Source organism: Zea mays, chromosome 1, assembly GCF_902167145.1.
Source record: "Zea mays cultivar B73 chromosome 1, Zm-B73-REFERENCE-NAM-5.0, whole genome shotgun sequence".
Classification (NCBI taxonomy): Eukaryota; Viridiplantae; Streptophyta; class Magnoliopsida; order Poales; family Poaceae; genus Zea; species Zea mays.
The window spans coordinates 63,291,838-63,310,154 of NC_050096.1; the positions used below are offsets into that span (position 1 = coordinate 63,291,838).

The 18,317-nt window shown below is 42.2% G+C and overlaps 1 protein-coding gene across 2 annotated transcripts; it reads right to left on the bottom strand.

Moving 5' to 3' along the window:
- Positions 1 to 363: 363 nt before the first annotated feature.
- Positions 364 to 7,838, bottom strand: LOC103635297 (stomatal closure-related actin-binding protein 1). 2 transcript variants are annotated; one of them, XM_020546394.2, is made up of 13 exons: positions 7,461 to 7,838; positions 5,047 to 5,343; positions 4,699 to 4,827; positions 4,460 to 4,552; positions 3,571 to 3,711; positions 2,965 to 3,033; positions 2,782 to 2,865; positions 2,244 to 2,427; positions 2,023 to 2,139; positions 1,879 to 1,937; positions 1,391 to 1,525; positions 994 to 1,143; positions 364 to 908 (listed from the first exon to the last, which is right to left on the bottom strand). In XM_020546394.2, the coding sequence occupies exons 2-13, from the start codon at positions 5,329 to 5,331 to the stop codon at positions 870 to 872; spliced, it is 1,485 nt and encodes a 494-aa protein (XP_020401983.1). In that variant the 5' UTR covers positions 5,332 to 5,343; positions 7,461 to 7,838; the 3' UTR covers positions 364 to 869. The 2 variants fall into 2 exon arrangements, with proteins under 2 accessions (XP_020401983.1, XP_020401982.1); XM_020546393.3 differs by having other exon boundaries at positions 7,446 to 7,817.
- Positions 7,839 to 18,317: the final 10,479 nt, after the last annotated feature.

Sequence of the window (18,317 nt, forward strand, 5' to 3'; positions counted from 1 at the left end):
CGAAGCCCTACCCACCACTGTGTGCACGCCTCTTGAGAGCTAAAATATATTTTTTGTTATCACAATCACCAAAGCTACATTGAGTAGTTTGAGAGCTAAAATATACTTTTTGTTATCACAATCACCAAAGCTACATTGAGTAGTTTGGTGATTGTTGCAGGCTTCGATTGATCAATTGTAAGGGGCTATTATGTTCGTCCTCATGAAAGTTCAAAAAAATTATAATTCGATCATGTTGTCTATTGGTGAAGCTATAGGCACTTATTTATTATACAATTTTACAGTTTCAGAGTATAGTTTTGAAATTTCAAAAAAAAATGTAAAAATGAAAAGGAGGCCGGGGTGTCAAGGCCAGCGTTGTGGACGGTGATAGTAATAATAACCAGTATTTGGGCACACATGTTACCTAGCATTGCTTCAACACCAACGCTAACACGTCAAACACAATTAATTAGACGTGTACCGCACCAAGCTTACATTACTGTCGCATCTCCTAGCAACAGATTACAACCCACCCGACTGAAAAAAAAAACACAGCACAGCGAGATGGAAAGGCGGCGCCGAGGCGGTTAAAACGGTGCGCACGGCGCCTTCACACAGAACAGCACAGCACAGCCCAGACTGCATGGTTTTTAAAGCGGTAAGGCGGTCCAAGGCGTTGGAGGACCGCCTGGACGCCTAGGCGAGGTAGGCGGGCAAGGCGCCTAGGCGTTAGACCACCGCCCGGACGCCTAGGCGACGCCTAGGCGACGCCTTAAAAACAGAGCCAGACTGACGAGGAAGGAAAATCAGAGGAACTGGTGCAAGCAAGCTGTGCGAATCGCGGATTGTTAAGAGTGGTGGGGATTGGCAGAGCAGCACAGGTGCCATCACCAGGGAGTTTTGTCGCCTGGCCCAGCAAGGATGATCTGCAACCATTTCATTAAGGTGAGAAGAAAAAAATGTTGCAGCAGAACGAGACTGATGGTGGTGGTGCTTGGCGAAGGCACGTACATTGCAGTCTACAGCGAAACGCCGAGCGAGCATGATGGCCGTGTTGCGTTCTCGAGTGCTCTCGAAGGCTAGCACCAAGCTGAGGTCATTTCTGGGTCGCCAAAACATCGCCTGCGAGGCTGCTTCGCCACCACCTCTAACACCACATAACTGTAAAGAAAAACAACAGCAAAAGGCCTTTAGGGCCTTAGGGGCAGGGAGAATCTTCTCACTTGTCAATTTGGACTGAAAGCATTTGTAACAACCCTTGACAGATAGAGATAGGCAAGTTTTTTTTCCCTTTTTTGCTATAGTAGATGCACCGATATGCAAAAAAAATCATTCAGTCACTCTCTAACAAAGAGAGAGAGAGAGAGAGAGAGAAGATACGATGTTACTCATGCATAGTACCACATACCTGCATTGATGAGGAATAGAATTCCTTGGCAACTACTGAATTCCCTTTAGTAAGTCTCATCCGCAGCCTTCCGACATTGAGAACATGAACTGACTCTTTTGGCAGGTCAATGCCATTCAATTGAAGCACAACAACCTGGAATAAGACACAGAGCAAGGGGCAGTTAAGAACACCCATTCTGTTCAGTTGTGTCTGGATCGAAGGGGATTAAATCCCTCTCTAGTCAAAATTGAATAGAATGGGGATTTAATCCCCTTCTATCCAGACGCAACCGAACAAGGCCTCAAGGTTCTAATGGCTGTGTCTGGAATTGGTTTATGGCTACGTTACCAGCAGTACTGTTCAAATTAAGAGACCAGCAGCTAATATACTGGCCGTGCCGATTCAGACTACTAACTAGGAATCAATACTTGAAAAGACTGCAATACCAACATGGCATATTTGTAGAAAAGAATGCCATAGAGCGGCGAAGGATGCCGGAATCATACATTGAATTCAGTTTCAGGTTTCCTTACGAGTGTCTCCACATAATCAACCAATCCAGCATCTGCTAACAATAATAAACACACGTTAGCCATGCAATAACCAACACATACAAATAACCCTCACCAAATGTGTCCAGTCAAACGAACCAGGGTCTACTGGCCCAGCTGTCTTTGCAACTGCAATTTCACCGCCGACATCGATTTCAGCTTGCAAATAGCGCCCAACATCATGTGGCTCCAGAGCATATACTGGTCTTGTGGCGCCTAAAGAGGTTCAAAACAAAAGATGTAAAAAAGCAATGGCACGCTGAATTTAACGCGAAGATAAGACAGAGTCAGACTGAGACAAAAACAGAGCACAATTCCACCTGAAATGATCTCTTTGTTGCTTTCTTTTGGATGTATCCGGAACCACTGGATTGAAATATTTGACAAATCCATGTGAGTGCCACTCAAACCAACTATACGTAGCATTGATCCTAAGCATTGGAGACCCTCCAGATCGAAAGAAGGGATGGTACCATTTTCTTTTAACCTTTTATGCATTTCCAACTGCCAGAAACATATTCCCAAATCAGTAATGTAACAAGGTCTTATATTTGATACGACAAAAGATCACCGCTGCTAGAAACACTTCAGATGTTGACAATAAAAGAGCTTGAGGCTGTCTGAGGACATCAGTGACTAGAGACACACAGTTCACTTTTTGTGACTGATCAAAGCAGTACCATAGCTTTTCCCCGAAATAAAAGAAGTGGCATATAAGCATCATGCTTCTGAATAAAATGGTGCTTTTGCACCTGTTTGTGTTATTTACACTTAAAATAACTACTTCCAGTGCACTAAATAATACCAATTCCAGTATACTAACAAATTGAAGCATGTATTTGTAACAATAACGAATACCTCTTTCAAAAGATTAACACAATCCTTGGACTTCTCAGCGAATGTGTTACGTAAAATTCGTATTTCATTTTCCAGATCCATTGCCTAGACAAACACAAAATTTGTCATGTGTCCATACGACGAAGAGAGTATACACGCTCCAATTGGTATACTGAGTTGTATAGTAGGTATGATTGTCCCAACCTTGCTGGGCTGATGCAACATTTTGATCCTCCGGGCTTCTCTAACTTCTTTCTTTAGTTCTTCCATGTCCTTCCAAACATGAAATAGATATCACATACATGTTCATATTTGAAAATGGTATGAAAATAAGATTGTTTATAGATTTGAAATGATGTAAAACCTCTAGATGCATATATGTATACAAAGGGAATAACTTCTGCAATTATCAAATAATAGCATGGCACTTGCAATTTGAACTAAACCCTAAACCAAAAGACATGCACATTAAGGTCAATACAACTAATAATACAGTCATAAACAACATAGGGAAACTCTGAGAAACATCTTCTAGGTTATCCTGAACCATACAGGTGTGAAGAAACAAACTTTCATGTAACTAAACTTCATAATTTGTATAGGTCCAGAGAATTAAACATGTTTTCAGAACTGATCAGACTGATTTATGTAATAATGCAATTATATAGGACATATAGATGGGTAAGGCAAGACAAGATGTATTAACGAGTATGTCTAAACTTCACTTAAGCTAGAGGTAGCAGATTTATGTGTCAGATTGTATCAATTGGAATGTAATGGGGATAAAAAATACTAGAATTTATCCCATACTTGCTTCCCGGTATTTTGGGACATCTTCTCATGCTCCTGAACTGCTTGCTGAACTCTTTGGACAGAACTCTTAGCAGTTTCTATTTCTGTATGAGCATTAGCTCTTTCTTCTTCAACAATTCTCTTTGCATCTTCAGAAGCCTATGAACAAGATTAGAAAGGAGCAACCCCTCAAACTTGTAAACAAATAACAATGTCAATGTGGAGACTGGATGGCTAAACCCATAGTTCTGCCATTTTTTTCTGAGAGAAATTAATGCCAGAACATGATGTTTACAATGAGTAAGAAACTCAAATCCAAAGTAAGGTAATCATATGTTATGCTCTAAGTAGCTACACATTTGTGAGCGATTTTTAAATTACAGAAAGTCAGGTGAAATGAAGGACTACCATACCATTACAACAAGATTCAATTTTTAGGCAGGCCTTCAATAGCAATGAGTATTAGTATAAACTACAAAGTGGTGTGTAGTTCCATATCTATTGTAATTTTGATAATTAAGTGCCTTAGGGTCAAGTGGGGGTGCTTGGGCCACTTATTTTTATGGTCAATGGGCGTGTTCCTCAGTCAAACATAAGAACCACTAACCCCTTCTCGATGGTCATGGCAATTCAAATCCACATATGGGAACATTAAGATTCCTGGTTGAAGTATTTTGTACAAGATATTGAGATTTAAAAGTTAAGTTAACTTGTTGCAGATCTCTCACATGTTGAGCAAGGTATCCTCTGAAAACATAGCTACCACCTATCAGACAACAACCTTTCAGCAGTGCAAGATGATTGAATCATGATAGTAAGAACTTTAGAATATTTCAAGTAAATAGATTCTCGTTCCTCAAATTAGTAACACACATTTACATAAGTTATACAGCAATGTAAAACACACCTGCTTTAATGATTTTGCTAATTTTGTGACCTCTTCTTTTTGTTGAAGCAACTCGGCTTCTCTTTTGGAGAGCTGAACCGCAAGGATCTCCACCTACAAAACGTCACATCCCAATCAAATATCCAAATGAAAAGGGAGCACCATCCCAGCAGGTTGCTGGAACTGCACACGCGCGTGCATGTGCGTGCCAAGGGGAAAGGTAATCCAATAAATTGGCAAAATAATATGAAGAAACCAACCATAGATATAGACTCCTCGATTTCATCCTTAGTTTTGCCTGTCACCCGGCCTCTCAATGATTCTAATACACACTTTAGATTTTTCAAAAGGATATCCCGCTCCAGCAAAGCTACTTGTCTCCATTTAACCTGACAGTTTGTGCAAGTCAAACAAAATATTCAGTGTTATATGTTTGGTCAGGCTTACAATTATTGGAAAACTACATTCATCAGGGAACACATAAGCCAACACACTAATAAAGTGCACTACATATTTGTGTAATCATAGAAGTATGAAAAGTGGTATTATGTTATTGTATCCATTTAAATACAACTGGAAGGAATACACTGAAATGAACCAGTCTGAACCTCATTCGACAACAGCGTGGCAGTGTTGAGACCCTTCTCAAACTTCATCGCAAGTTCACGAACAGAGAGACGCTGACGACGATCAAGTAGATCTGCAGTTTCCTTTGCAACGATCTCCTTGAGAGGTGGCATTTCTGGACCATCAGCCAGCTTGATCACTATACCATTTGAACCATTCTTGTATGTGGGGAATTTATTTCTGATAATATTTGCTGGGCGCAATGGCCCTGGCCGTAGGGCATCGCTCTGTGTCTTGCTCCCATAAAGAGTTGCTGCCTTCGTCATCTATAAAATATCCTTGAATACGGGTCCAAAAAACAAAGAACTGTCATTGTGAAATTCAGAATTTACCATTTTTATATGCTATCTGGATAAAAAAATTTGTAATTTCACGTTTTCCTTTTGCTAAAATGCATGCCATAAATAAAAGATAGACACTGGAATCCAGGACTTGCACAATGGAACCCAGGAATACAAAGGTGGATACAGGCTGGATAGGCACTAAAATATGACCTAGTCGTTTCCACCATGTACAGCTTGCGTGCAGCAAATGATAAACATCAATTGAGCTTATCTTTGAGATGATAAAGAAACAAAAGGTGGATTCTCTCAAGAGATAAAAAAAATAGCAATGTCCAAACGCTTTCTTTAACAGTACACACCAGAAGAAAAGGAAAAAAAATGGCACTCGCAAAGAGATAGTCACAAAAGGTTGATTTTCTAGCAGCAAATAAATGGATAGCAAATGATTGCATCCTGCAATTGTTGGACAAGATAATGTAGCATGGATCCATAAGCCTCCTATAATGTGTACAGAAACCCTTAACAGCAAATTTGTGTACTCAGCTGAAATCAAGACCAGAGTGGGACCACGCACTTTTGACATCGCTTTCTTGAAATTCACAAAAAGGACAGTTAGGGGACGGCAAGAATGCAACTTTATCAGTGAATAAAGAAAAGCATCCATGCTTTACAGTTGGGAGTGGGCCACCGTTGTTTGTTATGGAAACGCAAGTGTTTGGTAGTACAGAGCTAAAGACTGCTGGAGAGCTAAAGGCCTAAAGAGAACGGCATCTAGTGACACGGAAGGCCAGAATCTCCTCACATGACAACTTCCCGATGCTACCTCATTTATTCCACATGTAGAAAGTCAAACAAATTAGGATACCAAGAACGAAATCAGAAGTCATCCAGGGACAATAAAAAGTCGAGCAGAGCCTAAATTGTGCACCGTGGCAGCTTCAGTTGTCAGGACCTTTTGGCTTGAAAGAAATAGCGGTACATTACAGATTACACTAGTAGAGCATAAGGCTGTCTCCTTCCTCTATATCTATTCTATATATCTATCCTCTAGATACTTATCTAAAAGATTATCTATTCGCTTGGCTTTAATCCGTACCGGCTTATACTGCTTCTACAGTGTTTTGTCTCTATGGATTGCAACAGCTGGCTTTAGTCCAAAAACCATATTAGGGATGTATTTTGCTCCAATTTTTTTACTTACGTATTTATCATATTCTTAAATGCCTTTTACATATTTTAATTTTACTTAATATGTTGTCTAAAATATAAAAATAGATTGAGGAGACAGGCTAAGTGCATGACAAAAAATTAGAGGTGTTAAGCTGCTTAGCCCGTTGATGTGGCATCCAATTAGAGCTTACTCCGTATTTCGTTTTATTATTATTACCAACACAAGATTACAAGAACCTCCGTTAGCAAGCGAAGCAAGTACACAATTTTTTTCTTCTCTAGTACGCAATTATTGGCGTAGACCCAAAGATAAGTCCTATCTTCTTAAGGCTAGTTTGAGAACTATATTTTTTACAGGGATTCCTATTTTCTAAAGGAAAATGAACTAATTTCACTTAAAAAAATAGAAAACCCTCCAGAAAATGGGGTTTCAAAAGTAGCCCTTAGCCCTTAGACCAAACAATTCTTCGAAACGATGCATACGGAGGTTAGCCTACTCCTACTAGCCCCAGAGTGCAAGTAGCCGACTAGTATTTGCAAGCTCTAAAGGGCCCCATCAAGAGTATAAACAACTGGAGTCCAGCTGTAGCATTGAACTAATTCGAACTCAACACGGCATCCCATCCCCGTCCCAGAAGGTCAGGACTAACCACCCAACCGCTCGACGGAAATGCGAGCCCGCGCTTCAATCTTCTAGGCTGGCAACCCAAAGCCAAGGGGTGGAACAAAGCGTCTCGATGATGAGCAACGCAGAACGCGAAGAACCTTAACGCTAGTACGCTACTACAGGCGAACAGTGCGGAAAGATAAAAAATCTCCGCTCCCCGAGCGTGTAGTAGATACACACATACATACACCAAACAAATCGTCAAGAGCAAGAAAAAGCACGACAAAATCCGCTTAGGGGAAGGGATAATGATTGATACCTAGAGGTAACTAACCCTCGCAATGCGCGCGCCTTGGCCGCGGCTGGGGCGGCCGCCTCCGCGGCAGAACAGCTCGAATCGAGTCGCGGGACCCACAGCAGAAGGGGAAGAACTGCTGGCCGCGGAATCGATAACCCGCGCCGCAATGGGGGTCACTCCGGCGAGACACCTGCGGCGAGATTGGGGATCTCGCGAGGGCGAGAGTGATGCGTTGCGGGCCAGCGGAGGACCGGAGGTAGTTGCTTTTCTGCGCGGATTCTGCTCGCGCTTCGCGCGCCTTCTCTCTATGGTAGCCCGGTAGTGGTAGGGCTTATGAGGTGGCAGTGGCAGGGGACGGCGGCTGGCAGCTTTGAATGACAATGGCCCCGTTTCAGTTTTTTTTTTCAAACACTCGGTTTTTCCATGTTTCTGCTAAAATCATTTTAGTTAAAACCGTCCAAAACATAAAGTCGTTACGATAGTAGAAAACTGTCACTTTCTACATCCTAAAGCTTATAAACTCTTTTATTTTTTTCAACATGTAATCTCTATTATCCTCATATTCTCTTCACAGCCAAACCAGATAGTAGAAAATTGTCACTTTCTACATCCTAAAGCTTATAAACTCTTTTATTTTTTTCAGCATGTAATCTCTATTATCCTCAGATTCTCTTCACAGCCAAATCATCCATAACCAGATTATTAGAAAAGTAGCTCAGAAAAAAGTTAAACACCAGGATATGGCATCTCTTCTTTCCTAGGGCCACTGTGCACAACATGCATCTTTCTTAAGTGTTTCCTCATTCACAAGGCAGGATCATTGATATGGGTAGAAAAAGACATGCTCATCAAATTCTCCCTTTTGTACATTGTATACTATGTGTTTTGGTTAATATATTTTACTAGCAAATATATATGTACACTAGGTGAATGCCCGTGCGTTGCTACAGAGTGAACATCTTTCTCTTGCAGTTATAGCATCGCAAAACAATCTCTATCTCTCTTTGCCTCTTGCTGTGATTGCTATTGCTACAATAGCAATAGCCGACAAAACAAAGTGGGCAACAACAAGAGAGAAAACGACAACTCTCCATAACTGTTAGGTACGTATTAACCTGAAAGTTTTACAAAGAATCTATGTTGAGCTTATCTAAGGACTGAATGCCATCAAGCATGGGCCAATTTTACATCATATTCGTTCTATACTATATAACAAAGAAATGAGACAATCAAAACTATAAGATGGTCTATGGAATGTATTTTGCAATGAGCTTGTCAAGATGAAGAACCAAATTATAAATGTATGGGGCATTGTAGCTCGAGGTTGAAGCATCTAGATATCAAAGTGGTGTATCAAGATAAGGAGGTTTGGGTCCTGATGGCCACTTCAACTTCCCGTTGACAATGTCAAGTTGCAGACTTCCTCCAGATTCATCAAAAGCATACTGAAATGGTGAAACATTGTACCTAGAAATAATAAAAATGTGACGTCAGCCTAGGTATGTGCCTGTGTGTTGCCACAGGAGTTAAAAATTAATGTAAACATATATATAGAACGACAAATATCACTATGATATGCAAAATCCGTGTGACAAATATCACCATAACACGAATATTATATTGACGATACAAATATATAACATTATTATAGATACGCCGAATCAAATAGAATGAATTGATGTCGAAGAAGAAACATTATAAGAAGTCAAACAACCATATCAAAACATTTATTCATGAGTACCGCCAAGTACAATTCAAGAAACGAATAACAATCCCTTCTCATGAGAAACTGTACAAGTAGAAGCAGATTGCAAAGTTTATATCAGGCACATCTGCAAGGAGAAGGCCTCCCATTTAGTTGCTACATGTAGAAATGCATCATAAACTATATTATATAATAAATAAAGAATTATACCAACGACAACAAATCAGCTTAAGCAGAAAAAGCACCTACACTTTGCTCATAACATCACATGACTTCATTACCAATTCAATGCTGAATATTAGGACAACAAATCACAGGCTTCAAAGGACCAATCAACATCACATGTCCTGTCAACAACAAAATTCATAGGTACTATCAACAACAGAAGTGGACAGTAAATTGAATACTACATAGGATAGCCAAACAGGGCCCTTCCAGACGAGCAAGCTCACATCGCTATCTCCTGAAGCCTCTGCAGCGTCGTCCGTGGCGGAGGATAATTAACCGAAGCATAATTCTTGGCAATGATATACCATATATTTCCAGTAGTTTCATTGTTGTTGCTTCATCTAATACATCTTTGTTGTCACTAAGAAAAGCACAGAATTCACTTACTACCTAACAATATTCTGAGCTATTAGGCTCTGCTACTCAATTTATAATGGTGACAGTGCTATCCTCCAACAGGTGATTAACCTACAAAATTACACAAATAATGAATAAGATCTGGAAAGGTAGTTACTCAACCCAATATTGAAGCTGGGAAACAGAATGGCAGGCACCTTGTCTAAGTACAGTTCAGTAGCCGAAGTTGAAATCATCATGATCTGCATCTTGTCCTCTTTGGTGAGGTTATCGAGCCTTCTCAATAAGAAAGTTCTGAGAGCATCCTGTCAAGTAGACATGATCGATAAATAAATTTATATACCATTGTGCTATTATTTGATAAAAAAATCAAACATAGATAACGGCAACATGATTACAATATTTGTACACAACCATGGCATGTTCACAGTAATATAAAATAGTAATGACGGAAAGCTCCAAACATCGTCATGATAAAACAAAATTCAAATAAATAGCAAGGACCGAACCTACTAACTGAAAGTACAACCTTAACTTCTATGGGTTTTTGAACTGAAAAAACAGAGACATAATAATTAAAATGAAAATTGTGAAGCATGAGCATGGGATTCAAAAGATGAAAATTAAACCCGTGGGGCTGTTGCTATGGGTTTCCACTTACAATGATATCAAAAAGCTCTCCGCCGGTAACATATTCCAGAACGATGAAAATTCTTGCTTTAATTCCCATCACCTGATGTAGAAAGCAAAATTTCATCCAAATAGTATTAGAGCATAGGCATGAGCAGAATATACATCATGAAGTGTGTGTAGTTTTTTGGATCTTACCTCAAACAGTCGAACAACATTAGGGTGCCTTACTAATTTCATGATACAAATTTCACGCTTAATCTGCATTGAATTTAGGATGATATCAGCACGAGATGTCAAGTACGCAGCACCAATCTGTTTAAAAGACGCATACAGCAAAACACACTCCCGAGGAGTAAATTAAACGATACATGTATGCTTACATCATGGTTATGATTTAGAAGTAAAACAGAGGAATAGTGAAGCCAACTACAGTGTAACTGAGGAAACAGACGTCTAACAGAGCACTGATGAAAACATATACTGAAGTGTGCAAACTGAAGCCAACTGGAAACAGTCATCCACACTGAAGTGTTCAATTTGCACAAAGTTAAGACTGCAACTGGAAACAACACAAGGCACCAGGAGAACGAACATTTTGAGTTGGTAGTATGACTTGAAACAGATGCAAAGCAAGGATGTCTCATTATTTCTCCTACAACTAAAAAATTAATTAGGCATAAGCTTTACTGTTTCTAGGACAATGTAATTGGGCATAAGCTTTACCGGGTGGTGGTGGTGCTGTAGGGATGCCCGTCGCGACGGCGATCGTAGCCCGCCTCCGCGTGCCGCTGCCAAAAGCCACCCACCACTCGAGCAGACGCCATCCTGACTGCCGTCGCCGCTGAAGAGACAAGCAAAATTGGTGTTGTGCATAATGACTATTTTAAAGATTGTAAACTGAAGCTTATAAACAGGCGCCATACCCTTATTTAGCTGCTGAGCATTCAGAGCAATAAAAGACTCCAGATTTCTGACACAAACAAATAAATGACTAACTCCAATTATTTGACACCAAAATGATATATTAATCCAACAACCTTTGGAGCTGTAGACAAGTAAAAGCAGAATCATGAGAAGAAGACACCAACAATTTATATTACTTATTCTATGTACATAGTTCCTAAAGAATAGTAAAGGAAACTGGAAGAGAAACTCCAATAAGCCAAGCCTCAAATGATCTTACAACGGCGACAACTAAAAAACTAACTAACAAAGAAACTATAGTCCTAATCCTAAATTGGTAAAGTGCACCGCTGGTGCTCACCACTCTTGGTTGTGCCCATGCCATGACATTAAACATAGGAGACATAGGCACAATATTGAACCTCACTTATCAAACTGTTGAACTGAACATGGAATGGTACACAACGAGATCAAATGTTCAAAATATTTGACATATTGTTTAAGGGCCAAACCTCTTTTTTCTCCTTGCCTGTATCATATATAGAAGGGATCTTTGAACAAAAGGTGGCTGCCAAATATAGAGAATAATTATTATTGGTATCTCATGACATTATTGAGGCCAACACATGCCTTAGAAGTAAAATTGATCAGAAGTGACTATGACAATCATATGCTCTAGCTTATGCACACAAGACTCATACCTTAAGAAATGCATAGGGTCCACCGAGGTCATTATTAAAAATATCTGTAAAAATCTGTAAAAATCGAAGGTGAATCAGAAACATATACATTATTAAAAAAATGAACAACCAAATATTCTTATGCTTTACTATGCTGAATCAATTAACTCTTTTTCCACAATAAGATGTGAGATGGAGAATGTTATAAAAAGGAATTTATTATTCTTAAAATATTTAATATTTCTACTTCCTAAACAGAAGTGCATTTTTCGATAAAAACGTCCAATATCTTAGCAAGCTGAAACAAACTGGAAATACACCCCTTTCATTTTCGGTTCATTGAGTCCATATTACGAATGGAATAAATAACTAATTAAAATACCTGAAGTGATTCCAGTAGCTAATCCAGCAGCAACAAGAGCAATTCTATGTTCCCTATTGCTCTCCATCATTTTAGCGCACCCATTTACGCATGATTTACCAATATCAACACTGGGGCCTTCTGCCACCTTGCTTTGACTATATAGAATAGTAGAGATATGTGAATGAAGCCTAGTTAACTACCATAACACAGTCAAAGCATAAGTTACTTATTTGCAAGAGACAAAACACAAATATTCAGTATCAAACAATTGATACTTATTAGTCTTGCAATCAGCCAAACCACGTAAAAAATTATCACTATAAAGTTGTTTCTATAAAGTTACAAGAACATACTCTATATAGATTGTCACTGCGTATGTGAATTAGCTCTACTTCGGGGAGGCAGCTGAATTATTGGTTCCAGAATAACAAGCATGACGCGACCTTCAGGTTCGTAATGCTATAGAAGGAAACTTGTTTTCTTCTTCCAGATTGATGTGCTTAGGCAGGAACTTACGTAGGGACAACATCTTGCTGTTGCCAGTGACGTTGAAGAACTGCAGGTCCATCTCATATCGCAGGGTGCACCGCGCCCCGAAGACTGCCACGCCCATCTTGCCGCCGCCGACCTTCCGTCGCCGCTCTGCCATGGCGCCATCGAGGAGGCCCGGCAGTGGTCCGGCGGTATGTCCAGCGTGCACTGCGCCAGCGCGTACATCGCCTGGTTCCTGCCCCCGACGACGACCATGGCGCTTCGCCGACGGCCCACCTGCCCGATCGCCCCATCGCTGCGTCAGCGAGCACGCTCAGCACACAGTGAGGTTTAAACGAATCATCCAAAAAAAGAAAGATGTGAATAGACTCATATGACAACCATCAAATAAATGAGGATCAATGCTTTAGTGGTAATGTCATTCTCAAACAGTATCATTTTAGTTGTTTTTGAGTTTTGACGATGTACACATGTGCTTTGACATGCTTGATCCACCGCTGCAAGCTTACTTTGATTTCTGTGACCTATGGAAACATTTAGAATTTTGGCAGCTTGTTGTTTTCTCTTTTCTGGAGTGTGATCTTTTAAAAACATGATATGAACTCATACTTTTTTATCATGATAAAAAGTATGTTTGGGTTGATGGTTACATTATGCTACTCCATGCTTCCATATCTCACTCTATGATTCTGTTCCACTTGATTCTAATATAACTAAAGTTTCTAATGTCGCATATTCCCAAACACTTACCCGGTTCATTCTTATTTGCTGTGGTTTGAGAATCTAGGAAGGTGTCGACCTCTCTTGTTAGTTGTTTTTGTGATTACTGGTACCCTTACTGCTTCCAGAAGTTGCAAGCTAAAGCCTTCTATAAGAATATGATCATGGAATCGATCAAAAAGTTGGGAGAACTGTCAGTTTGTAGAGTACTTCAAACCAACAATTGTTGTACTGCAAATCAACATATAACATGGTTCGATTGTAGTTAGCAATGTACCAATGGGATATCCAGTACTTCAGTCTTCAACAACCTATCAGGCTCGCTCCCGGCCAACCTCACATGGACCCAATGGCATGTGGTGTCCAATGGTCACGTGGTTAATGGTATATCTGCACCAGTTGGTTATCATCCAATGTGGATGAACTTCGGAAATGAGTAAGTATGATCATGTCTATTTTATTTTCTAAATTCTGAACTACTCATTATAAGTATTATTTGTTGAATCATGTTCTAGAGTATGATTTGGTCATATTTGTAGAGTATGATTTGGTCGTATTTGTACCTCCCAAGTGGCTTTTCAGCTAAAGGAAATAATTAAAGCATGTCCATCATAACATTTTTCTATTTTTTAATCGGACCGACACTAATAGTGCCTATTTCTATTCTTGAATATAAAGCATATGCAGTTTCTAAGCCTACTTTAGAAGTGGTCTGTTAGTTGTTAACTTATTATAGGACTACAAAATCAAGCTGCTACAGATTATAGAACACATATTTACTATGTCACTTGCACTACAAGTTGCTATACACTGGTTTTCTAACTTGGACACACAATTTCCTTGTCAGTTTTTTCCTCGGCATCTAGTTTCATGTCAAGCTGATTGTTCTAATTAATTATTTTTTGACTGCCTCAGCGGACTGGAACATGCAGAAACTGAAACAGTCATGACGACCTACCATATTCGTAGATCAACGCATTAGCCAGTGGCGATGAACGACCCACCGGAGTTCCTATCGAAGTTGGTGCCTCCATGGTACTGAAGAAACAAAACACATGTTAAACATTACTGTCCTTTTATTAGAAATCAAGCATCCTACTCATGTGAATTGACTGACCCATATGTCAGCTCCGCTAGAGCTAGCTAGTGAATTACTATTGTTGTAGCCCTTTGGGAATTTCATCGAGCACCTGGGATGCAGCCTGTAGCGCTTGGACAGAAGAGCGGTGGAGGAGGAGTGTTTGGTGTGGGGGTCACCGCATGTCCTTTGGGCATTCCATAGAGCACATGGGATCTCCTCCTCAGCGCCGGAGAAGAGCGGTGGAGGCCGACTAGAGGAGGGGGAGGCGGAGACATGTGCCCTGCTAGGGCGTGAGACCAAAACCCTAACCAGTAGAACTCGGCGAGAGGGAAACGAAGGGAGAGTGGTCAGGCTGACTTACTGTTCCCTGGAGAGCGCAAATTGTGCGTCGATCCGGGGCGTCTGAATCGCCTTCCTTGGATAGCGCAGCACGGACACAGATGGGAGTTCTTCATGGTGATGCCACAGAGACCGCCCTGGGTGCCGACATCGTGCTTGAGGCGGAGGTATCCCCACGAGTTCTTGATGATCCAGTACTTGGTGCCGTCCGCGGTGGCACCGTAGCCGACGAGCAGCACGACGTGGTTCAGTGACGTCTTGTGAAGACGCCCTCGCTGTAGTAGCCGATGCCGCTGGCGTCGATGAGCACGGACATCGGCTACTTGTACACTGCCCGCTTCAGGGCGGCCTCGTCGGCGTTATTCATCACAGAGGATTCGCAATCCATGGAGAGGCTAGGGCGAGGAGACTCCATGGATTGCGTCGATCTGTGCCGTGTGGGGACTTGGCAATGACAGAGAGAGAGAGGGAAAGAAGGGAGCAACCACCGGCCAGCGGGACAACCCAACCAACGCGATCTCAGGGGTAGGCAAAGGATGACGGGTCGGCGCGAGGCGGGGCCGTGAGGATCCAGAAGCGCACCCCTGCCAGGGCAGCGTCGCCGGGACCGCCGCCTCTGCCTCCTCCTCCCCTGCCGGCTTGGCCTCCCGGGTTCACTCATCGTGGGCGTTGGTGTGGCGGCGGCTCCCGTCCCGACCTTTCTGCTCACCGCTTGCCCTCCGTTTTTGGCGCAGGAGAAACCACGGGATGAGGCGGCGATTGGGGAGGCTGGGGCGACGAGAGAGTAGGGGGATCCGCAGACCGCTTTCCACCAATCGCGGCGTGTGCGGCGGGCGTGGTGCGGACGCGCGACGCGAGATCTAGGGTACGGCGCGGAGGCGATTAGAGAGGCTGGGGCGAGGATCCAGGGGCGGCGCGTGCAGTGATGGGGAGAGGAGGAGGAGGTGGCGGCACAGTGAGGGGAGAGGAGGAGGAGGAGGTGATTGCGTAGGGGCGCGGACGCGCGATGCGAGATTTCGGGACGCAGGGGCGCGGTCGCGCGGAACCAAGGCAGAACCGTGCACCACCAGCATATGTGGACGCCTACACTCTTCTCTTAAGGAGTAGTAGAGATTACAATACTCTCTCTATCCCAAATTAAAATTTGTTTTAGGGTGTTAACAGATTTATACAATATTTGATATATATATCGAGATTCATCATCATTTATCTGAATGTAGGCATAAAATACAAGAGCTAAAACAAACACTAATTTAGGACTGAGAGAGTAATATAATACATTATACATATATGAATTCGACTCATATCATCACTGCATGTGGATTGTATAACTTGTATAAGCACGACTTATTGAGATATAGAGAGAGCAACCTGATACACCTTGGAATTAAATTCCATATCAATCATTGTCAGTTGCGACTTGTTCATGGGGCGGACCCACGTTAAGCCCAATGATGGCATGAGCCCCACTCAGTTTTCTCTTATAGATGCTCCTAAAAGTTTGTAAGCTCTGGACATTATAGTAAGAACTCTCAATCTCAAGACTAGCTCTTTTAACCTGAGAAGAGGATAGGATTTGTAGAAACTCACCCTTGGTGGATTTCTCAACAATATGGAGTCGGCAAGCCTTGGTGGCGACCTTTACATTCTTTCTATTGTTACTGTGCTCTATATTGTGTTGGTTGTATTTCTAGGGTGTACTTTTGATGTACTTGCACAAAAGAGTTTTCAACCTTGGAGAAGTGATGAAATGGGCTCTATACACTATCATAAACACAAGTAATTTATCTGATCTACTATCTATCGTTTTTAGTTATGTTTCTAAGGTTTTGCCCAACAATTTTTAGTTATGTTTTTAAGGTGCACCGATTCACAGTAATTGTACGCTCAAGTGGAAAAATTATGTCGCATGCTACTAACTGTTTTAAATATCTTTACTATATAAAGCACTGCTGGAACCATGAATATGGAGTACCCACTTCTGCTATGTTAAGGTGAGATCCTGGTGACCATTATTGAGGATTTTACAGGCAACCAACCCAATGCAGGGCAAAGGCCCACCATATGGAGTCGTGGCTAGGTCAAGCTCGTCTTCTGGGCTGGATCACCATCTCCATCAAACCCCATAAAGGGAAGAATCAATAACTTTAGCTATAGATCTGGGATCCCGCAAATAGGACTCGGACCTCCTTATGAGCCATAAAGGGGTCGCTTGTGAAAGGGGTCTGAAGGGAGCACAAAAACCCGAACAAGAAGGCACTCTCTGGGCTATAGCATCGAGCCTTCAGAGTGGTCCAGAAAATACCATCCGAACCTCAGGCCAAGTGAGGTATGGTGTCGCCATGTGTCCGAACAAGTGCAGTCGGGACCTGGACCCCCTCGCGTGCGGTCTGAACCCACGGTCAGGGAAGGCCTAGGAATGCCATGTCATCGCTTATTCCTAGGACCGCCCCTTGTCTAGGCAAAGATCTGGTGCCGGCGCGTTTCCAGACTCACCTGACATAAGCCACCGGACGATGCTTGACGAAAGCCTCTGACATAGGGCTTGCCAGTATTGAGTGTGGATGGGATGCATACTTGCCTGCGCCAATGGTGGGTAGTGTATCCCTAGCATTAAATGCACACGACACGCCAAACCTGCAACGTGCGGATTTTACTATTTTCCGCACGTTACTGAGGCAAGGGCATTGACCTGGTGCACCGTTTGGGCTGCCCTTCATTATGAATTCATTGTTTTTCGTGCGTTACCGAGGCATGAAGAGATGTGCGAAGGAGACGAGACGACACTACCCACACCTATGCATGGCAGCGTACCAGAATACGCCACAACCTGTCGCAAGAGCTACATGCATACTCCGATTAGACAAAATAGAAGGATAAGACTTCAGGAGCCTACGCGACGACCAAGAAGGGATACGTGCTCAGGAATATATAACGATTTAGCTCTATCCGGTGTTTCCCGTTCCATATTGTAAACTCTACTAGGCCCACTTGTTAGGGCCTGAACTCCCTTGCAACGTGCCTTCCTTGGATTATAAAAGGGAGAGCACATGCTCCATAGCAATGGAGGTCGATTTCACACTCAGACCGATGACTCCCAAGTTCTCAAGCAATACAACTCTCAGTGGATGTAGGGTATTATGCTTCGGTGGCCTGAACCACTCTAAACCCTTGCGTTATCGTGTCCATTAGTAAGGCCAGGAAAACACCTAAGCTTACTCCTCATCTAAGGGCCAGGGTGGATGCAATCAGCCATCCGGCTGGAGGATTCACACTCCAACATTTGGCATGCTAGGTACGGGGAAAGGCACTAGGGCCTGGACTCTTGATTGATATGGCATCTCGCTCGCCTTCCGGCAGGTTCGGCCAAGTAAAGCTCATCGACATCTGG